Genomic DNA, 23912 nt, shown 5'->3' with positions numbered 1-23912 from the left:
ATTATATTCTTTCAAATTAATACAATATCCAAATTTGAAACATGTTTAATACTTTTTAAACTCAATCATATTTGGCACACTGCCAAAGTCTCAATTCAGCTGCACTTCTCATTTACATTGAATTTTTTGCAATGTGTGGAACAGCCTAAGCAATAAAATTCAAAATAAAGAAAAAGGAAGGGCATACAGACATATAAAGTTTTTAGCATTCCTAGTTAGGATACACTTAGGAAGTTAATGCACATGTGAAACAAACTCTGTGATGGTGCAAAGCTTGAAAATATTGGCAGCTGTAAAACTGTTCTACCTAGGAAAAGAGACAATTTAGGATGTAAATGTGGAGCAAAACCATCAGTGTCCCAGAACCCTCTCCAAGTGTGAGGACACACACTCACAGGACAACAGCAGGCTGGCTGTGTCCTGAACTCCAAAGTCAGGGATTAAACTTCCAGCAAGGCTGGGGTTATCTGGAGATGTTGCTACATCATCATAAGAGACAAAGGAGACATCATCATCTCTGTGTGTGCTCTTGCTTGAAGGATTTTAATGCTGATGACAACAACAGTATAAGAACACACAAATGGAGCAGGGTTCTAACATAGCTCTAAGCAGTGTCTGAGAGATTTGTTCTGCATTTCCCTAAAGAGGCCTATGGCCATTGCTTCCTCCTCCTTATATTCCACAGAGCCTTGTCTCCTCATCACACCCTGCTGCAGCTCCTCTTCCTCTTGCTCTCATCCCATCCCACTGCCACATCCTCTTCCATTTTCCTCTACTGCAGGCACCATTGTGTTTCCTCCTTCCTACACCTTCTCTCCCACCCTTTCCAACCCACCAAAAGCAGCTGTGCCACCCTATTTCCCTCTACCTTGCACATGGGCAAGTGGAGGATCCGAGGGACAGAGATGGGGGATCCAGAGGGACAGGGATGGGGGATCCAAAGGGACAGAGATGGGGGATCCAAAGGGACAGAGATGGGGGATCCAAAGGACAGAGATGGGGGATCCAAAGGACAGAGATGGGGGATCCAAAGGACAGAGATGGGGGATCCAAGGGACAGAGATGGAGAATCCAAGGGACAGAGATGGGGGATCCAAAGGACAGAGATGGGGGATCCAAAGGGACAGGGATGGGGGATCCAAAGGACAGAGATGGGGGATCCAAAGGGACAGGAATGGGGGAACCTGCTCCCTCAGGAGAGCTCAGTGTTGCTCAGAGCTGCCAGGCACACAAAGGATGCCAGCAGGGAAAGCCCTCCGAGGCACAGGGCCAAAGCCAAGAGCTGAGCATGGCTGTGTGTGCTCCACCCTGAAGCAGCTTCTGGGAGCCAGGGCAGCTGAAGATGCTGACTAACAGCGCCATCCAAGCGAGCTGTAATTCCCAGAGTATTTAGAGCATATCTAACAGCTTTAAGTCGCAGAACAAATGCATCCTGGCAAAGTCAGAAATGATGAAAAATTTGGTCACTCTCCCAAGGAAAAATGTTTAGAAACAATGTAGGAGGATGGCAATTTTTGTGGCAACTGGCGCTGTGAAAATAAACAACGAATCAGGCTTTTAATTTGTCATCCCCAGTTTAATAATTTAAGTAAGTTAAGTGATTTCTTAAATGTGCACCTGGATTGAGTAAGGTTTTAGCATGTGCCCTTTGTGCTAAACACAGCAAATAATGACAACTTTGAGCCTTTTTTAGCTATTGCTCCCTCATCTGCTGCAGCAGTCAAGTGAATCTTTGAAAAGAGTGTAGTGGAAATAGATCAGTTAGCTGATCCTATTGGCTTTTCTTTCTTCAGTAACTATGATGGAAATAAATCTTTAACCATTGTCTTGGTGCTTAGTGCAAGCACTGAATTTTAAATTGACTTGTAAACAAACATGAATCTGTGTGAATGCCACATGATGAGCAGATCTCATAAGGCAGCTATTCGGGTGTCTCACTTGTCTTAGGCACCTGCAGCTTCTGATGAAACACTTCAAAAGATTTGCTGTAATAGGCTCTGCAGAGGAAGCACTTTAGGAGTATGACTAAGCAAAGCAGAAACAGAAGACGGCTCCTGAATACCTATTAAAATAAATGCTCAATAACATGCCTGCAAAATATTCTAAGAGAGTTTATGTATGTATGCACAATTCATATTTGTATGCTACAGAAGATACACAAGCACTTTAGAGTTATTTAAATTATTTGAGTCCATTACCTGCTTTCTAAAAGTTACTCTTAATGAACTGTCATGAACTTTTAGGGGAAGACGTATAAGCCAAAAAAACTTCAGCCTCGGTCACATTACATCAAACTGCTATGAGCAATGAGATTCAAAGACATTTTCCTTTTTAAGAAGAGTGAAAATGAAAAATGTGTAATTCAATATACCACACATTCCTAACCACACACATATGTACCAGATTCATGCAATTCCTGTCATAAGAAGCTTTTATAAATTTACAACTCGACTTTTTTTACACAAAACAACTACAGACGGTCAAGAATCAAGTTCAAAACTCTATGTTCTAAGAATCAATGAAATCTTGTTAAACGAATGAAATGACAAAATAATGTTTCAGGTTAAGAGCTTCGGTTTCATAAAACGATTAAAATTATATTAAGCAGTGATTTCTTTATTCTACTGTGAAATAACTTTATATGATATTCTGAAGCCATAATTTTGCAGGCCATCAAAAGCCATATATAAAAGTGTTATTCAAAGGCAGAGGTTTATACACGTTTACACATGTTTATAGTTAAGTGAAGAGTAAAAATAAAACACAAAGTGTTTTCTCTCTTTTGTGACTTCAGCCCACAGAAGAATTTTGCAAGTCCTGTAGAAAAGCTTCCTTTTCAAGTTCAATCTCTTTTGACTGCTTGGTGGGTTTGGTCTGTCAGCAGATATCACTGGAAATTAATACATTTTCAACTCTCCAGATACGCATCCAAAAACCTTGAGTACCAGTATTTCTGAATACAGAAATCTGATTGAGATGGGATTTTTTTGTTGGTTTGTTGGTTGCTTTTTTGGCCACAAAGCATCAACTAGACTTCACTTTTCCCACACATTGGTTTGTCAAGTAGCTAAATCAGAGGCCAGAATACATAACCTCGGACAGCATAACTAGAAAAATATTTCTGATTAAATAGAACAAAAAAAAAATCAAACTTTTCATTTCAGGAAGACAAAATGCAGACTTGAAGCATCTACAATTAAATGCAGCAAATAATCAGAGTCAGCAATTTCACAAGGGCTTGTCTGAAAAGACAATCATAATCCACGGGCAGAAACCCAAAAACCTATTGAGCAGCTTCTGACTTTAATGAATAGACAGCTACATCAAGAGATCTCTTTGATCAATTTTCACCTAAACCTGTTGAATACATTACAAAAAATGTAATGATAAAAATGAAACAAGGCAAGAATAAATTAATGTTTACAAGAAGGATGAAAAGAACAGTTAACAAGTAAGGTCTTGCAACAAATACGTAAGGAAGATTGAAGAAGGAAAAATATTTCCATCTGTACATTTTTTTAATGCAACATGAATGAAATTTTGATTTAAAAGTAAAGTAAATTTCAAGTTGTGTATCAGAAGGCCAATCTTTTTAGTGTGATAATTACAATGTTGGACACATAAAGGAAAAAAAACAACTGATCATTTTTAACACAAATAGAAGGTAGGAATCAAATATTCTCAGATCTTCCTAAGACAACAAATATTTCATATATGAAATGGAAAATAAACTCTACTAGCTTCTATTTATTTCTGGAGAACCTAAGCTGGATCTTTGGATAAATTTCATTTAACATTCCCATAAGCAACAATTACCAAATGGGTAGGACTGTGGTAATTGAATTGACTGCTGATACACTTGGTAGAACAACCAGTGTAGAGAAAAAAGCACAATTTAACACCCTAAAAAACTTCATTACTTAAAATACTGGACCAATACAGCAGCCTGAAATGAGAAATGGCAGCTATTTATTCCTTCTGCATGATATAGAGAGTTCCCTGTTTTAAGTTCCTGGTTTAAGACTTGGAAGCAAAGAAAAAAAAAAAAGTAAACAAACAAACAAATAATGAAAAATGTGTGCTCCAAATATTACAGTTCCTGCAAATGACAAGCAGAGTAATCCAGCAGCAGTGGACATTAAAAATAAGGAAGGATTAGTAACAATAAATTCCTAATTTTATTTATAAATGAATTCTTGGTTCATAAAAGGGACTATAGCATGTGGCAGCTCAGAATAGCAGAATAGTGCTGATATATATTCTGAAAACTATTAGAATAGGCTCTGCTCATAGCAGGATATTCACCCTCTGGATTGAGGCTAGTCAAGCACACAGCATTTGGATTAGAAGCATGAGATACTTGTCACCATATAAAAACTGAATTGAGGAAGTCACTCAAGCTGTTCTTCTGAAATCAGGCACAGGAAGAACCAACCACAGGAACAAAAACATTATTAAAGAGATCCCACATAGAAAAAAAAAAAAGAAGGTGGATAAAAGAGATAATATAAATTTGCACAATATTTTAAAAAATCAATTTATAACCATTGGTATTTAATAGTATTACACTGGTATTTGATGTTTCACCCTGAAAAGTACTTTATTCTCTTATTACAGAAAGTATGTGAAGCTCAAGCATGTTCAATGCAATTCCTTAATTGTAATTAAGAACTTCAAACACATTTTAAGTTGCAATTTGATTAGGACTAAACTGTGGAGTGAGGATGAACCGGTTACACATGACAGGATAATGTCATTTCCCTATAGTTTACCCTTCACACCTCAAATCACACATCCTGTTCCTCTCCCTTCTGCCATATTATTGTACATCAGTCCTGTCCCTCTCCTTTCCACCCAGCATTTCAGAACTCGGCATTTCCCCATTTCTTTGCTCACCATAGCACCCCACCAAACTGCTGTCATGCAAATCCAGCTTTGTGCTGCCCAGGAGAGAGAAAGCCAATCCAAGCCCAGTTTCCATTTTAATACCATTACACTGGTATTTGATGTTTCACTCTGAAATGTATTCTATTATTTTATTACAGAAAATATTTGAAGCTGAAGCATGTTCAAGACTTGTAATTTCTTAATCCTAATGAAGAACTTCGAACACGTTTTAAGTTGCAATTTGATTAGGACTAAACTGTGCAGTGAGGGTGAACCAGTTACACATAGGGATCTTTGTGCACATCTGAAATTGTTATTTCCCTATAGTTTACCCTTCACACCTCAAATCACATGTCCTGTTCCTCTCCATTCTACCATATTATTATTGTACATCAGTCCTATCCCTCTCCTTTCCACCCAGCATTTCAGAACTCTGCATTTCCGCATTTCCTTGCTCACCATAACATCCCACCAAAAGCTGTAGTGTGATTCCAGCTTTGTGCTGCCCAGGAGAGAGAAAACCAATCCAAGCCCGGATTCCATCTGAAGCCTCTTCCACATGACTGCACTGCTGCCTCCCAGCCTTCCAAACCCTGCCTGGATGCTTTCCCCACCCAAATGTGCACACTCAGCCCTGCAGGTGATGGAGATCAGCCTTGAAACCCCAGGATCATCAAGGTGCTGCCCACAGAAGATCTGGTTTGGCAGCTCCCCTCACTGCAGCCCGTGGATGCCAACAATAAAAGCAGCACATCTGCCACCGAAAATTTACTGGGTGCACTTCACATGCACAAGGAAATTTGTGCTAATGTGTTTTTTTAGATGTATCACCTTTTATTCTTGCTAGTAAATAGCTTCATCTTCTACAGGAGAATTACTGCTTAACAAAAAACACTCAAAGAAAGAAAGAAAACGTTTATTAAACCACCTTCAGTGTGAAACTTAAGGTCTTTCAAGTGACCTGGTGTTGCAAATTTCAGGTTCTTTTCTTTGAAAGAAGAGGTTGCCTTAACACTTATATTTGTTACCATTTCAGATTACTTTTTTCAGGGTTAATAAGCTCAACTGTTTGCAAAATAAGCAAAAAGCTTAAAAGCACTGAAAGCATTTATATTAGGTCTTTATATTTCCGTTTATTCAGCTTCTCTTGGAGTCTAAGAAATTGACAGCCTCAGAATATGAACTCCTGCAGCTACAAACAGCAAAGGATTTAACCAAAACTTACAGAAATGGTTGCATTTAAGCAATGGCCAGCAGACACCCACCCATTCCATAGAAATTAATTGTGTCTCCTCAGCGAAGAGCATCTGTTTCAGGAAAGTAGGACAAAGGCTGGAATGTAGCACAGCCTTTCACATCCAGCATTAACCAGATGACCCACAATGACCTGGAACAGCATAATTCTGACTCTGCTGAACAAGCCAGTACCAGGTCTTCCATAACTCAGCTGCACTGACATCAACACTTCAAAAAAAAAAAAAAAAAAAGTACACATTTTTGATGTGCCTTCTATTTACAGAGAGCAAAAGCACACATTTGGGGGGATGTTTTCACATTTCACTTCCAGAACATTTCAGTTATTGCACTTAATTTGTCTTTAGTTTTGGGCAACTTTCTCGCCAGAAGCCAATTCATGCATGAACATTTAACTTATTAGCTTGGAATGCAGTGCAAATCAAGTGACAAAATATATAAATATATATATATATGTTTATAGAGTTAAACTTAGTCTAAATGTTTACATACAAATATAGTTAAAACTATAGTTAAAACATATTAAATAAATGCAGACTCTATACCACGTATTTTTTCTTAAATAAAAGAAAATGCAACTTTACCTTCTTCAAAATTTCTGAATATGAATTTCTAGTAACCACAGTGGGGGTTGTATTTTTAAGTGGACTGCATCTCACACAAAACTCTGGATTTCAAGATGCCTTTTTAGCAGACTACACCAAGACTAATGACAAGATGTAGTTTAATACAGTGCTAGGATGAGATAATACTAAAAATTCTCACTGAGAAGAATGGGACATGCATTAAAAAAACCTTAAATTGTTGTGTTAGCAAAGAGAAGAGTAAGGAACACCAGTGTACTGAAAATGAATTACACAAGGCTAATTAGCCCAGCCACAGCCCCATGATGTTTCCAGGGATTTGGGAGAGCTCCACTTTCAGCCCGTCACCCTTGCTATAAGCTGGTGAACTGACTGCTCAGAAAATGCACTTTATATAGAATAAGACAAGCTCAACTCAAAGGGTTAGTGCAGAAGGATGAGCTCAACTCTACCTGATACTTCATCTGTCACGGCATTTTGTCATGAGAAACCCCAAAAATGAAGATGTTGAAGGACATTTGCCAGCAGAGCCAGCAACAAGACAAAAGATGTAATGAACCAATAGTGAAAAGTTTTGCCAACACTTTAGGTGGCTGAAAACATCATACCACTTTTCTGAACAAATTTTAGTACTTCCACAATCTCAGAAGACTATTTGGTGGGGTGGGGGAAGAGTTTCTGCTTTGCTGAGATCACCAGACAACTTAAAAGCACGTACAAGTACCAGAACAGTGGTACTTATTTAACAAAACCATTCTGGGATGGAGCTGCTGACAAATAGGCATAGATAAAATGGTCCTGTTATATGCATGAGGTTTCTACGTGGCAATTACTTAAAATTTACAGCTTATGCACTCAGCAAGTTGAGAAAAATGCCAACACACTTGTGGGACTGAATGACTTTTCACACGCTGTGACTGCACCTCTGAATTTTCAAAGAGCAGACACATGGGCATATCTACAATTCCAACTGCAAAAAATCATAGAAAACACACAGATTACAGTAAAAAAATCACCTTGATATTATCTGAGAACTGATACCTACTACTTATGAAAATGAACAGAATCCCAAATAATTCAGTCCCACAGAGATGAACAACACAATCATCTTTGCTCCAGGTTAAACAACTTGTTTCATGGTAGAAGAGCTGGACTTCAGAATTTTATTTGTATTTTTAAGTGTTGCTGGAAAAGTTTCATGCACACTTCAAATTCTTCAGGGAAGTGGGGAGACAGAAGGGTGGTGGGCAAAAACAGAAAAACTATAAAAAATTCTTTTCTGGGTACTTTGAATATTTGCATAGAGTCAGATACATAACTGAACTAGGTTCATCAAATATCATGCAATAATTGCCCTACCTTCATTATCACTTATTTTCAGTATGGATATAAACTCAAGTACACAAACAATTCTTGGCCTATCTCATAATTTCCATTTAATTCTGCTATGTTTGCAATGTTATGCACAGCTAGAGGTTTTCAAGATGAATTCATCATGACAAACACTATGAAACAAGTCTCAAAAAAACTGGATCACTATAATGAGCCTGAGTAGCCTTAGAGCTCAATTTAGCTAGTGTTAACTTAAAAAAAGTTAAATTCAAACGTTCTGAGATCCCACTATCAAGGGATAAAGAGGAGTAAGCACTGTTTACTTTAAACATTAACTATTTCCTTTAAATTCCATACTTGGAAGAAAGACTTCAGGTTAAATTCTCTCTATTTACACATCTGTTTAGTTTTCATCTGAGCTCTGAAGTGTGAGCTGTCTTGAGGTGTGCTGAAGAAATTAAGCAGTCACACCCTGCACTGAAGTCATACTAGAGAATCTTGCTTTGACTATATTTGAAATAAAACAGTTAGTCTGTGACAACAGAAACATGATGAAAACAAAGAGGAAGTACTTGTAAATATCAAAATAAAGTATCTAAGAACTCAAAAGTGGTGCAGAAGCAGCAAATTCTGAGATATTGTTATAAAAAATGAGGTAGTTCTCTATTGCTCCCTTCTTACAACCTTTCCATAAGATACCATGGAAGTTAAGTTGGTTGTAGTTGTCTTCTTTACTAAATCAGACATTAATGTTTATTAGTTAGAATAAAGTTACCACATTATTCTTACTCAAATCCAAACAAAAGAAGAAAAACACAACAAACACCAAAAGAAAAAAAAAACGCACTACTAACAGGTGACAATGGGTTCCTCATGCTTTTGGCCCAAATCACACAGCAATTTCATGTTTATTCAGATATATTCTTTAGCTGATATAACAAATTTAAAATATCAGGACTTATGGCAACTGACATAAGAAGAAAACAAAAAAGTAAAAGCTCAGACGATGGAGATAGAATAGATAAAGTCACAGATTAAAAGAGAAGATAACCTGAAAGTGGAATACAAAACCTAAATCAAAGAATGTTGGAAAAAAAATATCATTTTCTCACAAATAGGAATGCAAAGTATTTTATGGCTCCTTTACATTGTGGCATTTTCCTGGATTAGAAAAGTAACCTTATATACAGTGTCATCTTGCACCTCGTGTGTAAATTATTCATTGCAATGTAAGCCAAGGGAAAAAAACAACTGTACCAATTCAAATGATTTCTAACAGAAGTTACCTAAAACTCAGTACCTTGTTCAGATCTCTCCCCATACTGGTAACACTCACTAGGGGGGGAAAACAAAAAAAGAATTTAGTATATTATTTTAATGTACTAAGAAAGCAAATCTGAGCTTTAGTGATCACAGAATCACAGAAACAGAGAATGGCCTGGGTTGGAAGGGACTTGAAAGATCACCTATTTCCAACCTCCCTGCCATGGGCAAGGACACCTTTCATGCTTTTGGAATCACTGTGCTTCCCAGAACCTAAGCAGAACAAAAGAAATAAAGATCGTTTTTATCATATTTCTTTTATTTTGAAATAATAATAATACCCCCCTCTCTGTTCCTCACATCTAAGGATCAAGCAGCACCCATTTTCTAAAAGTTACTTTGGAGTGTTGCAGAATGTTGTAGAAATCACAGGACATTTTCAGAGCACCTGGCTTAAATCAGATTATTAAATAGCATCTGTAACTTAAAAAAAATCAGTGAAACAACAGCAGCTCTGGTTCTAACACATCACTCCTTCATAAATTCATTCTTAGCTTGCTTTGAAAAGCATGGGCTGGGACAGAAAGACTTATAATGGTCCTTTATTTATTTATTGACAGCCCACCTCCAACACAGTACATAAATAATAAATTTTAGTGGTTTTGAATCCCAACACTTGAAAAGAATTAACTACTTATAATAAATTCTCTCTCAGTTAAATACTTCTTTAAGAGAACACTTGCACATAGAAGGACTTGGTTCAGGGGTCCAACACTTCCTGAGAAAAAAGAGGAAAATGCTGTAAAAATTAAGTACTTGCAATAATTTTATGTGCTGATCTCCCACACTATGGGCTGTGGGAGAAAGTGAAAACTTCTGAAGGTAGCTGGTTTGATAATTTTAAATTTATACTACACATTCAGAAATCTTCTGCACACTTGTACCCAATTACAGTTAGGAACCCTAAATCTATTAACACATCCCTTTTCAAAGTAAATAGTCTGTAAACCCATGCAAATTGAACCACTGTCTCTGAGATGCAATTCTCCACTAAGCAAGCACTGAGCACTGAAGTAACTCTGGCAGAGAGTTTTTATTCGTAGCTTTTAATGGTAAAAACTAAAACCAAAACCACTGTACCAAGTCCATTACCACAAAGTCCATTACCATAATAAAATGTGACTCCTCCTTCAGAGCTAAGAATATTTGCTTGTCAGGAATAAAAAGGGATTTTTTAAAAAAATTCTTTGTGAATTGGAGTTGTTTTGGGTTTCTTTCCTGTTTTCAGAAATAAATCAAAACATCATTCATTGCTTTTCAAACATTGGAATAGCTACTTTGGTGACACTAAAATCTCACAAAAATCAACATAAAATGAATTATTGCTTTTAACATTGGTATTGCAATTGGAATTTGCAATTGTATGGGTACTATTTAGATATTTGACAAAATCCCTAATTTGAGTCAGGTAAAAGCATTTTTTGATGGTTTATTATTAAGCATAAAGTAAAAACCCAACTTTCTGTTTCAGATTCCACTCTGTATTGCAGCACTTCAGAAGCAGTAGGGGAAACAAATTCCATGAAAAAGTGTTTTCACACTCCTCCATTAACAGCTGCAGCTTATTTTTTGAGTAAGTAATTACATACTTAGAGCAAACACATTTATAACTCTGACCCAGGCAGAGCACATGTTCATTTCTTTTTCAGTGCAGAAGTACATTTTCCCCTTATTTCTTCATCTTCCATCTGTTCTTTCAATGTTTTAGTTTAAGCAGTGGTCAATGAGAGGCACTCTACAGAAGTGCAACATACTGGAGCTGGAGTCTAATTAGACATTTATTATTCTGCTGCAACACTGAACACTAATAAAACAAATCTATCTCGTTCCTAGGCAGTTCATTATAATCTAGCTTCACCATTTCCTATTGCAGCATTAATGGCATTGAGACAAGACAGTGATTAAAAATTTATATTTTTTGTAAATGGAATAAAACTTAATAAATTGGTTTTCTTGTTTAATTAATTGTGGTTTATACACTGCTACTACAGAATTACAACGAATTTCTTCCAGCAATTATTGATGATCTCATTGTGCTGTTAGCAAATTAGTCCCCAAGTGTTTAAGAAACCAACAGTGGAAAAGGATTAAAAAGGTTCACACAACTAAATAAGTTAAACTGATTAGAACAAATAATCCTAAATATAACACCAAATATAGAATCTAAAAAGTTATTTGCATTAACTCCAAAGTCATTCAAACTGAAAATAAAAGGAAGTATATCGCCATGTTGAATAAAACTACATTATTTGTTCAATATAAAAATTCTTTTCCATAAAGTAAAAAGTGTTACATTGAGAAATTATTAGCTGTTAAAGTAGCATTATCAATGAAATCTGAAAAAATAACTTATTCTAACATTTAAGACCACTAAATTCATGAAAAGTAGTAGCCTGGTGTTCTCAGTCCATACTTAAGAATTCAGCTAAGCAACAAAGATGAAAGAACAGCACCACCTAGTTCTCTATTTAAAAGTTTTCAAATATCATCATCCATTGATTTATTTTTGTAATCTGAATTCACATATGCGTGTGTATTCTGCAATAAAATCTGTCACAGTGCCACAGGAAACAATACTAACAAGTTTGTCAGGAGTTATTAAAGCATCTGATGTAGATGCCTTACAAGGGTATACTGTGAAAGAAAAATAAAATCAAAACCAACTTGCACATGCAAGGATGGCAGAGATTTGCAATAATACAAATCTTGTTCTGAAGCATCAGAAACACTGGATGGATTGCTCAGCTTTTCTTAATTCTACTCTTGGGACTATTTCCCTAATTTAGCCAGAACACTGTATTTGTATTGATTCCCCTGTACAACAGCCTGACACTTGATAGAGTTCCACATGTTCCAGATACAAAAAATATATTCACAATACAGACAGCCCCAGTAATATGTTTAAAATACAGTAATGTGTTTAAAAAACTTTTTGCCAGCTGCTTCACAGTTACTTTTCGATTCTGCAAGCAACAGAAGCCTTTCAAAAATGGGGTAGGTATTTCAGGTGTTAGCTGAACTGACAGTTTTCACATGAAAAATTCCCCTTTTAGAGAATGAGTGGTGTGTATTGAGACAATCCAGAAGTTCACCAGGAGGCAATAGCAGCACCTAAGAAACTGCCTACTCCTACTATCAAACATCTTACCCAAGTTGTTGAAGCGTGGATGCCAATGTTTAAATTTGATAAGCATGTTGCTACACATGCAGAGCAGTAATTCCATTTTCCTAGACATGCTGGATTTCCTAAGTTCTCACTCAGACCAAGAGGACCTAACAGCAGTGGAACTGTATTTCTGAAGACATCTTCTGTTTTGACATTGATATTCAGAAGTCAACTCCAATTTCTCATACTAACATACATTTCACTGAATCTTTTCTGTAAGCCTCTTAATTCACACAGAGCACAAGTGACATTGATACTTGGAGTATTCTGGGTCCTACTGCATTCTGCAGTGAAATGGCTTGTCCTGTAACCTTCGAGAGAAAATGGGAGTTAACTGCACCTGCCAAGTGCTTTAGCTGCATTTGAATGAGATGCTCAAATCAAGCAATTGATTTCTCTTAACTCAGAATGAGGAAAATTAAATGGGGCTACGCTGAAATGCTCTCATGCAGTACATTTGTACCAATCTGCAGAAATTCATCTCAATTCCTGGTTTTCCTGTGGTGATTTCTGAAGTATTTTCAGCTCTCATATTTACCCTGTCCTACTTATGCCTGTAGGAAGTCCTCCACGCTTTGCTGACATAAAAAAAAAAAAATCAGGTGAATGGACAAAAGAGACTGAAGCTTTATGACCATCCCTATAAAAAGCATTTGAAACCAGTGTCCCTGGCAGGAGGCAGGCTCCAGTGCCAGGGACTGACTCCAGCTGGCTCTCCTCCTCACCTCTGTCAGCACACATTTGAGGAAGGCAGAGAAGTAGTGGGCAGAAAACACCAATAATTAAAAATAAAACAAAACCAAACCAAACTCACAAAAAAAAAAAAAAAAAAAATAATTCTAATCCTGCTGTCACATCCATCTCAGGTAGATGCTCCTTGAAATAGGAAGAAGAATGTCCTCTCACAGCTTCTGCAGAATGCACTTCCCCTAAAATCTGGACTTGTTTAATTCCATTTTCTGCAGAGGGGAAGAGGTGGAAAAGTCACAGCAGGAGAAAAGTCTCACACATCCTGCAAACCTGCAGTCATACAGGGAATGTTCCAGCCTGATCCTCACAGATGTCTCAGTCCTTCACAGCAAAGGTGTCTGTGTTAACTCCAGAAAGGGATGTTGTATTGCTAGAGAAATGGGCTGTCCACATGTCCTGTCCTCCATCCATCCATCCATCCATGAGGAACACGCAGGCTCTGTCCTGGCACAGCTCACTCCTTGCAGAATTGACACATCAATGTAAACAGATTAGACAGGATCCAAATTTGAAGCCTTTATCCTCACAATCTTAAGGAAGCAAATCCCTCATGCATACAGAGCAGGGCTACTGCTGTTTCCCCACCACACGCCTTGAAGCAGCAAGCAGAAGGAAAATAAAGGTTTATTTTTGGTTTGTTTTTTGTTTTTTTTTTTTTTACTGGCAGTCATCCTGCACAGACAAGGCCTAGAGGGAGATTAATCTGCATTTATCTGTGACCATCTACTCACATATTTTGAAATTTATTTCGGAAAGTATTTACTTTCTATAAAAAAGTTCAACCAATTAAAAGGAAAAAAAAACCCCTATGATATTAATTCTAAACAAAAACTATTCATTTGTTTACTTGAAATGATAAAGACTACTAGATTCTGTTTTCCTGTTGGGGTTTCTGGTATATTTCAGTTTGCAACATAGTCTAAGGAACATTAAGTGCATCTGCACTTGCAAATCCTGTGGCACAGATATCACAGTAAATGAAGAATATCCTTCATAGCACATGTTCAACTGCCTTCTTTATCCAGATTTCCTGTTTTTCCATTTTGCATCATATCAGGAAGAAATTGTTCTTTTGCAGAACAGAAGTATCACTTCTAACAGACAAAAGCAGATTTGTACAAAATCTGGCATAAATCTTTTGCTCAAAATCCAAAGACAGCTTGGGAAATGCAACAATCTCATTGTTTCCAGGAACTCTTCTCCTCCCCCTGTCCCCAGATATTGCTTCCACAAAAGATATAACAGTCTAGTCACTTCAATCAGTGTTATACTCCAAACTATTTGAAATTACATTAATCTTATGTGCTAAGCATGTGAAAATCCCATAAATAGGTCTACAAGCCAGTAAGGTTTTTTATCTTTCATAAATAAAAACAAATGGCCCATATATTTCTATTGATTATCTGCTTTCCCAGTGGCTCCCAAATTCACCATTCAGAATGCAGCAAAGCAGTAATGATCTATAATTTACAAAGCAAAGATGGCTTAGGAAGCTGAAAACATTTAAATTATTTTCTGGTCCAATTCTAAAACACAGACTTATTTTGTGGGGAAAGTACTGAAATTACGTGAGCTTTGGACTATTATTTAAGGAGTTAATGAGTTTTATTCACTCTAAGAACCATTTTTGCATTTTACACACCAAAAAGAAGTATTAACCAAAAGTTGCTAAACCACAAACCTCACATTTACTGAGGACAGATATGCCACATACTTGACAAAAAAATCCATATAATAAGAAGAATGGCAAATAGTTCTGCAGAAGATGGGCAAATACTCATTTTAACCCATACTTAGATTAGTTATACCCTGCCTGTGTTTGAAAGCACACCATCTTGACTGTGTTTACATAAGCAGCAGTCAAGATTTGCCCTAGGACATGTCAGGCTGAGGACTCCAGCCTTTAGAGAAAACACAGTCTTTAAAGCTAATTCACTGCTAATTTGGTTTTATACCAAAAGATGAGAGACACTCTTTTAATATACAATGTCCTGTCAATTATCTGATTTGATATTTAAGTTCTGAAAACTTCTCAGTGTTGGTGATGCCACTTTTGCTACAATTGGTTTTAAATTAAAATTGAAGGGATTCCCTTTTGAGTGCACACATGTAATTTGTCATTAACCACAACCACCACTGAACAAGATGGCACTTCTATATTCCTCCACATCAGCCCAAAACTCACCTATTTTTCATAGGGTTACAAAGCTACACTATACAAGCCTGAAAACATCAGTATCATTATTATAAACCTGCAATAGAAAAGTTAAAAAATTGTAAAGTTAAGAGAAAACTGCAATGCCAAGAAGATGCTTCACAAGCCATTTAAGAAGTGGCGTGTTAGTTTAAGGTTTCCTCCAAAGACAAGAAGTTCTTTGATTCATTCTCACTATTATCTTAGTTGCTAACAAAAGAATTCATATAAATAGAATATTTCAACATATTATGCCATTTGATGACCTGTCACAGATTTGGGATACTTTGTTAGTCCATGATTAGCAATCAGTTTAGTGAGTAATATTTCTAGTCACTGCATTTATTCTCCAATTTGCAAATGGCTGCAGTTCAATGTTTCTGTGTATTTGAAGACATGAAAAATCTCATTCAGTTGAAAGAAACTCAAGAGTGAAAATAAGTGTTTTCACTTATCAAATTAAGTCTCACTTTCTCTGTATAAATTGTGAAAATCAATGGAGAATTATTCACTGTTCTCGAGTGTACCACAATAAAGCACCAACTAGCATGTCAAGATTTTAAGTTCACATATAAAAACATATTAACACTGAGGGAAGAAAAAAAACACTATAAAAGGGATAAATATCAAATGAACTTGATACTAGGACATAATTTTTACAATCTTTTAATTAAAATAAATTTGATTGCTTCTGCTTCAACTAGTACAGCTTTTCCCCTGGTTAGGGACTAACCAGAACTGCCTTTCTGCCTCGCAGCATAGCAGGAATAAAAGCAGGTCAAGTTACCCTGTTAATCCAGCAGATGTAGGTCAGTTTGGGATAAATATCTGAGCAGACAGAAAATACCACAGTGCCCGTGCCTATACAACTGCTGCTGTGAAGTAATTTGGTCTTACTCTCTTCAGAGCTGTCAGTCAGTGGCAGTTCTTGAACCTCCAGTGCTGAACTTGGGGAAAAAACAGGAGTTTTAGGATTCCAATATTGCTGCCTATTCAGCAGCAATAATGCAGTGCATCATACATTGATCATAAAGGTGTAACTGTATCTTCATAAGTGGTCACAGATATTTTTTGCATGTAGCAGCAGACTCTGGTTCCTTCACCTAAGGTTCAGTAATCGAATTACCATTATTAGAACCACTGTTTGATTAATACTGTGGCATATAAGAGCTTTAACACAGGACCAGGATATTTTTACCTCTAACATAAATAACAATCTCTCCTGCACTGTCCTTCCCAACAAACTGTTTACACAAAGGTGATGATAGAGGGAATATCCAAGCTATTTAAACAACCTCCGTACTGGATATCTGATCACACACACTGCTTTACAAAAAACCTAAACCTTGCCAAATCCATTCAAAAAACAGAAGAAAAACTGTAGAGTTGTTCAGGAATATACCTCCACATGAACAGAATTTATACAGCAAAATGTTCAGCTCTGAAAGAACTTTAGGGGTTTGAATTGAGGAACATACACTGTAATTATTTTTCTGAAACTGAAGAGCAGCTGCCTATGGACAGTTAATAATCTCTATCAGCTATTTAAGGAGAAAAAGATAAATCTAAATTGAATATTAAAAAACAGAAAGAAAAGATGAAAGCACAAATTTATAGTCATGTAAAACTATATTAAAATTGATTTGCTGCTACTTTAAATTATAAAAGTTATAAAAGCACTCACATTCTCCAAGAGCCATTTGATTAAACTAGAAACCAGTAAACACAACTCAGTGTTGGGAGGAAATTGTCTTTCCCTCAAAAATCCTCAACTTGTCAAGACAGCAAAAGCATTCCTAAATAAGACTTACAAAGGTCCCAACGTCTCTGTTTTGCAAATAAAAGGACAGCAAAGGACGCAAGTAAGATTTTTTTCTCACATTTACAGATGAAAGGGAAAGGAGATGGGAAAATAGGTAGAGAACCCACCTACATTGTTCACTAACCCCTCTGCTGCTGTTCTGAGTTCCACAAGCTGAAAAGTGCCACACACCAAACTCCAGCACTAAAGGAGAGCACCAGAAGAACTGCTACAGAGCCCCCAGTGTTTTGTCCCTGAAATAAATGTTCTCTCCTCCTTTCAACCCCCTTAGAATGCTATAATCATAGTGGCTTATGCATTGATATTTAAAGCACCCATCCTGAGCTTAGTATGCATTAACATAAGAGAAACTGCAAACATTTGGGCTTTGTCTTTAATTTTCATTTATAAAATGAAGGGGAAAGAACCTGAAATAGGTTCAGAAGGAAAAAAAAAAAAAAAAACAAACCCACAACATTAAGGATCCTTGCAAAGATACCCACAATAATTTTTGAAAATACTCAGTTCATTCCAAAATGTTTTCATTATATAGAAGGATAATTGCTCAAGGGCAAATTCCTGAGAGAAATCATGATTTTACAATTTATTCCTTGCCACTGGAACGTGATATTTGCCTTTCTTCCTTTCAAACACACCTCAAAAACTCCTTGGGAAGAAGGGATATGCTCATTAAGATCATACTTAATATCAATGCAATCCCAGAGGATACACACACTAAACTGTGTCTAATAGTTTTACCATTCTGCATTTGTTTTAGGATGTGTATTTTAAAAAGCATGTCAGTGGCAATCTCTTTACAGAAGATCCTGAATTGTTTTGAGAGGCCCTAACTTTTGGGAGTTTCTGCCTGCTGTTCAACTCAATTAAAACAAAATTGAAGTAATCCTTCTTTCTCTTGGAGAAGGCATTAAGAGGACAACGACCACATCTTCTATTTCTACATTTTTAAGTGTTAGATGGAGAGAGAATCACTGTTCCAGTTCAGTCAACCACATTCTAGTTGGTTATACTGCTGTTCTTTTTGGCAAGCACCTGATGTCCACATCCATACCACACATGACTGCTGTTACCAGTTACTTAATCAACATTTGTAATGTACAGGAGAGAAAAGGGAGAAAAAAAACGCCAAAACCACCTCAAAATCCAAGCTTCAATTTAAATAGCAATATTAAAAGAATAACTCCTATTAAGAGAATAATTCTTTGGTGGAAAGAATAAGGGTAATCTCATTCAACACATTTTGTCAATAGCAGGATCAGGCCAGAGGGATGAGAGAGCTAATTATGAGAACTAAGGCTTCTGTAATAATAAACTATAACTTAGAGACATTTGCAGTACATTATCATGGAATTGCAACTGACAAGTAAATTTAAAAGCAGAGGCACATTCACTGCGCTCTATTTCTGAAATAAATTTTAAAAATAGAAAAAAAAACTATCAGGAAAGTAGAGGAGAAAAATGTATTTGCTTCAACTGAAGTGCTTCTGTTGATGAGCACTTCCATGGAGTTACATCTTTGGTGACAAACTTCAAAACTGTTTACTGCTCATTTCATGGTAGAAACTTGATAAACACTTAGAGTGCAAGCGTGATAAATATTTGAGTGAGTAATCCCTATTCATGTACTCCACAGGGAAGTTGTGGGTCATCATCAATGGGAATATGGATTGTTCAGTTACTTCATGTTTTAAACCTGAACTGCTATAAAATTGCTAACAATAAAAAGCCACCAAGAAATCAAGCAAAATAATTCATAAAATATGAACCAACCTGAGAACTAAGCAGCTAATAAGCCTACCAAGCCCTGGTTAGATTGATGGAAATCATATAAAGACAGACGCCATCAAGTAGAGTGAAAAATTTTATGCTTGAACTTGTGTCTAAAATATTCCACATAGAGACTGTACTAGAACTACTACAGTATTTATTATGCAATTTTGTATGCCCTCACAGTACCAACAGAATTAAAACTCCATGCATTTGACTTGCTGTACACTGTATTAGCATATGAACGCTTAGCTGTCAAGACAACCCCTGTGCAGGCAGCCTTGGGTTGCCAAGGCTTTGCCAACAGAAATCCAACTGAAAATTCAAAACAAACTCTAAACACACAAGATATTGAGCAATGTAGAAAAAATTCACCTTAAATCAGCTCAGATGATCTCCTAAGCAGTCATATCCATGATTGTCCAGGTTTGTTTGCAGGTTTTTTTTATTCTGCTTGTAACAGATCCGGGCTAATGAAAAGAGTCTCACCCGCCAGCAATTACCTGTCTTGGCTGATTTGTTGCATCAGTGGCCACAGTTTCTGACAAATTAAAGAGTCCCTACATTATTTTCATTAGTAGACAGGCTGCAAACCTTTGAAGAGTCTGAAGCACTGCACTGAGATTTGCCCAGTGTTGGCAAAATCTTGGACATGGATCGTTTGCTCCCACTCATGGCACTGCCCAGAGCCGAGCACATTAAGGCATTAGATGCCATTTGCATTATCACACAGCAGGGGGCTACAGCAGCTACAATTCCAGGATTATCCTAACCTGTATCTGTATCCTGTGAATCCAGCAGAACTATTTTTATTGTAGCAGTTTCTCACGTGGTGACTCTCGACAATAACGAGCTTACCCGTCAGGTTGCATAAAAGCAGCTCAGCTGAAGCACTTGAGTTATTCTAAAAACGTGCCTCCCCTACAACTGTTAAATTTTGTTTAGGACTAAATTCACAAAGTCAAAAGACAATCAGAACAGAAAGGAAAAAAAAGTAAGGTTTTCTGTAAACATAAATAACAAGTTAACCTCCTGGGACATCATTTAACTACTCCAGGCTCATTACAGTGCTCAAGTTAAGAACAGCAGCAGCCAGAGATCCCCACTCTTTCACAGCAAACGCTGGAGAGGGCAGAGCAGACCAATAGCATCCCCTAACTCAGCTGACAAACCGCTTCCCTGCTCCTCCACATGTTCTGACTCCCTCTCCCACCTCCTGGCTCCCCTTTCACAGCAAGCAGCTGACACTGGGCTCTTGTACTTCTTGTCTGCCTCCTCTCTGAAGGGACTGCTTGCTGCTAATGCTATTCCATGCACAAGCTGAGAAGCATTATTCTATGTCCTCTTCCCTCAGCTGATGCTTCATCAATACTCAGGACAGATTCCTTGGGCAAGTCTCTCCACAGATCTTGCCAGAAAGGAAAACTTCCATACAGGACACATGTCACCTTGACTCTTTGTCATCTTGTCTTTAATTAGCTTCTGTTTCACCACCAGAAACCAATAATTACAGTTCAGAAGTGTTTCAGATCCTCAGGACAAAGACGTTATTCCCATCAGAGCTGACAGAAAAACCTGCATGTCCCACAAACAGGAAATTGGAGGAATCTAATAAATCCATTGAGCCACTTCACTAGACAGTCTGGGGAAGTAAATGAAGCCAAAGGAAAAACTACTTTTAAATGCAGCTGTTAAGCTATCAACAAGAAATGTGTCTAATGGTAACTGTGTCTGCTACTTCTGTCAAAATAAATGGCAGAAACTAACAAACAACATTTCCGAAGTTGCACTTTAAGGTGGACTGAAGGAATTTGATATTCTGTTGCATACAGCTGCCACTGAGGACAGCCTTATGGAATGTATTTATTCATCTCCTCCATTCTCCTTTACCTCAGGAAACAAGGCTTGGAGAAATTACTTCCTCTCACTTCTGCCTGAGTGTTACAGGTTCTTTATATCCCCTTGAAAGAACACTCTGCTGAAGTGTGGTACACAGAGAGCCTAAGTATTTCTGACTGAAGTTTTAATCAGGAGCTGAAAAAATAATTGTGTGAGAAACCGAAGAGAGGGGAGGGAGATGTTTTACACACTCAGAGGGCAAGCTGGGTAATGTGTTAGGCATCACTTTCTCCCATCTGCAAGGACAGGCCCAATCTGGTGATTTTCACACAGTCACAGTCAGATTTTTGCACTACACCCCATTTCTTTGCAACACGTTTTTTACCTGATGCAGTTCACAGAGTCCCATTCTGCCTGGCATGCTCTCTAAACTGCAGTGAAAGACATCACTGTTTTTAATCACTGGTTTACTCTTAAAGCCGCGCCGCGCTGAATGCGGCTGATTGCATCTCAGCAAAGATCAAATCCTCCTCCTCCAGCAGCAGCCCCGATTTTATTGGTGACAGAAAGTCAGTCCAGAGCCTTCCCACCCCCAGCCCCGTTGCAGGGCAATGAATTGACAATTCACAGGGAGATGTGAGAGGCACAGAGGAGCCAGCCCCCAGGTGCAGCGCGCCGCACATGCCCCCATAAATAATCCTGTATAGCACCAACACAGCGGCTCCTTGTGCCGTGACGTACCGGGCAACCCATCAACACCGGCAAAGAATACAAATAATCCGCCCGACGGACGCGTCTCCGCGGCTGCCCAGCGCTCTCCCATCCCTCCCCTTCCCATTGCTCCTCGGTCGGGAACTTCGCCCCGAGGTGGAGCGGGGACACTCGGAGGGGTCGGGACCATGGGGATGGATGGCAGCGGGGGAGGATCCCAGATTCGGGAACACGGGTGGTTTCTGTGCCCCCGCTCCGGGCTGCCAGCCGCGGCTCCCTCCGGAGAGATCGCCCGACACATGACGCAGCCATGTGAAACGCGAAATATATTGAACTTGACGTGAAATGGCATGACGGAGGCGAGCGGGGGGAGAAATAAAAAAGAATAGAAGAGGGGAAAAAAAACAACCCTACAAGGCCACTTAGTTTAATCGACTCCTCGCTTCTCCTTGCCACACCGAAACACCGAGGGAAGGGCTGGGAGATGCGCCGGAGGAGCGGGGTCCGCCGGCGAGTTGCACCGGGGGGGTTTCACCGGTCCCCTCCGCACCCTCCGGGTCCGGGGCCGCTCCCCGTTCGCCATCCCAGGAGCAAAGGGGAAACTCCCGGTGTGAGCGCGGCTCGGCGGCCGGCTGGGCTCCCTCCGGAGCGGGAGAGGGCTGGGGATGCTGGGGAGGCTCCCCCGCAGGCGGGCGGTCACCTCGCAGCGCGTCGCGGGGCTCCCCTGCGCGGCGGCCGCTCCATCGCGCTCGGCCGGATAACGGGAACGAGGGGGAGCGGCGGCGGGCGGGCGGCACGGAGAGGGGAATACATCCAGGGAGAGGGGAATACATCCAGCCCGCAAACTAGCTGCAGGATGAGCCGCCTAGGAGCAGGATGGCGAAGGGATCCGCGCTCATCCGATTACCCTGCGCGCACATTCGATGCCTCGCACACAGACACGCACTCCCGGCGGCGGCGGCGGCGCAGCGAGGCGCGGGCACCCCCCCATCCCGCCGCCCCCCGCCGGGGGGGCACGGCTGGAGCCCGCACGTCTCCCCGGGATGCTGTGGCAGCGCACACGCCGCCGCTGCGGCCGCACTCGCACTTTCGGGGGCACGTTCGCGGCGAGGAGGTGACGGCCATCGCGGGGGCGGCTGCGGGGCTCGGGGTAGGTGGGGGAAGAAGCGCGGACGGCGAAAGAGGGCGGGAAGAGGCTGGCGAGGGAAGAAGGGCAGGAAGGGTTAACAGCCGTGCGGCGCTTCAGCGCTGGATAGCGCTACCCGAGCGGGAGGCTGGGGGCGCACGGCGAGGGGAGCGAGGGAGGGAGCGGGTCAGGAGTGGGGAGGGGGGGAAATCTGGGATGCCCCGGGCCGCAGCGGTGCCCCCCCGGCGTCCCTCCCTCCCCACGCGTGGGGCAGGGGTGGGGAGGAGGCGGTACCTTGTACGAGGATCCCGCAGAGGCTGTAGAAGCGCAGGAGCGCGCCGGGCTTCAGCCGCATCCTGGGGGCTCCCCTCGGGCTGGGTGGGCGCCAGGCACGCAGATCCGCAGCCTCCCGCCGCTCCGCTCTCCGGGCGCTTCCTTCCCCCCGCAGGAGCCGCCGCCGCCGCCGCCGCCTCCGCCGCAGTGTCTCCCTCGCTGTATCCAGTGGGGTGAGGAGGAGGAGGAGGAGGAGGAGGACCAGGGTCGCGGGGGTGGATTGGGGAGGGAGGAGGAGGAGGAGGAGGAAAGAGCGGCTCTCTCCGCTGGCTCCGGCGCTGCTGGGCAGGTTCAGGTTCCCACCGCGGAGCGGTGCCAGGTGCCCCCGCCGGCTCCCCTTGCCCCTGCCGGCGTGTCCGTCCGTCCGTCCTGCTCTCGGCTGGCCTGTGGCGGGCTGTCCCGTGCCGTGCCGCCGGGGGCGGCGGAGGCGGGGGGGATGCGCAGGGACTCCGGCTCTGCTCCCGCTCCGCTCCAGCCGCTTCCCGGCGCGAGACACAAGGGCAACCTCCGCTCGCCCCGCCCCTTTCTGCTCTCGGGCCCGCCCCCGGGCCCGCCCTCCCGCCACACCCCGGCCCTCCCTGCGCCGCGGCCACGCCTCCGCGGTCCCTTCGGCTCCGCCTCCGCCGGCCGGGCCCCTCCCCTCAGGCCCGGCCCAGCCCCTCAGGTGGGCGCGTGACTGGCGCGCGGCGCTGGCCAATGGCAGCAGCCCGGGGCAGGCCAGGCAGCCAATGAAAAGCCGCGTTACAAAGCAAAGGGGAGGGCCCCGCCGCCGGGCCCGCCTCGCTCGCCGCTGAGTGACAGCTGGCCTGGACCAATCGCGGGGA

At 40.7% G+C, this 23912-nt stretch overlaps 1 protein-coding gene across 3 annotated transcripts in view; it reads right to left on the bottom strand.

The window, feature by feature from the left end:
* Nucleotides 1-23600, bottom strand: part of CADM2 (cell adhesion molecule 2) — a 568805-nt gene extending 545205 nt beyond the window's left edge. For 2 of the 3 annotated variants that reach the window (XM_064726979.1, XM_064727007.1), the window contains exon 1: nucleotides 23050-23600. In XM_064726979.1, coding sequence (XP_064583049.1) covers nucleotides 23050-23110 — 61 coding nt within the window. In that variant the 5' untranslated portion in view covers nucleotides 23111-23600. The remainder of the gene's footprint in view (nucleotides 1-23049) is intronic. The other variant, XM_064726989.1, reaches the window with a different exon arrangement.
* Between the last annotated feature and the right edge of the window lie 312 nt (nucleotides 23601-23912).

This window comes from Zonotrichia leucophrys, chromosome 1 (genome assembly GCF_028769735.1).
Source record: "Zonotrichia leucophrys gambelii isolate GWCS_2022_RI chromosome 1, RI_Zleu_2.0, whole genome shotgun sequence".
In the NCBI taxonomy this organism is placed as follows: Eukaryota; Metazoa; Chordata; class Aves; order Passeriformes; family Passerellidae; genus Zonotrichia; species Zonotrichia leucophrys.
Note: the sequence above shows the minus strand (reverse complement) of the source record. Positions and strands in the feature narration are given on the sequence as shown.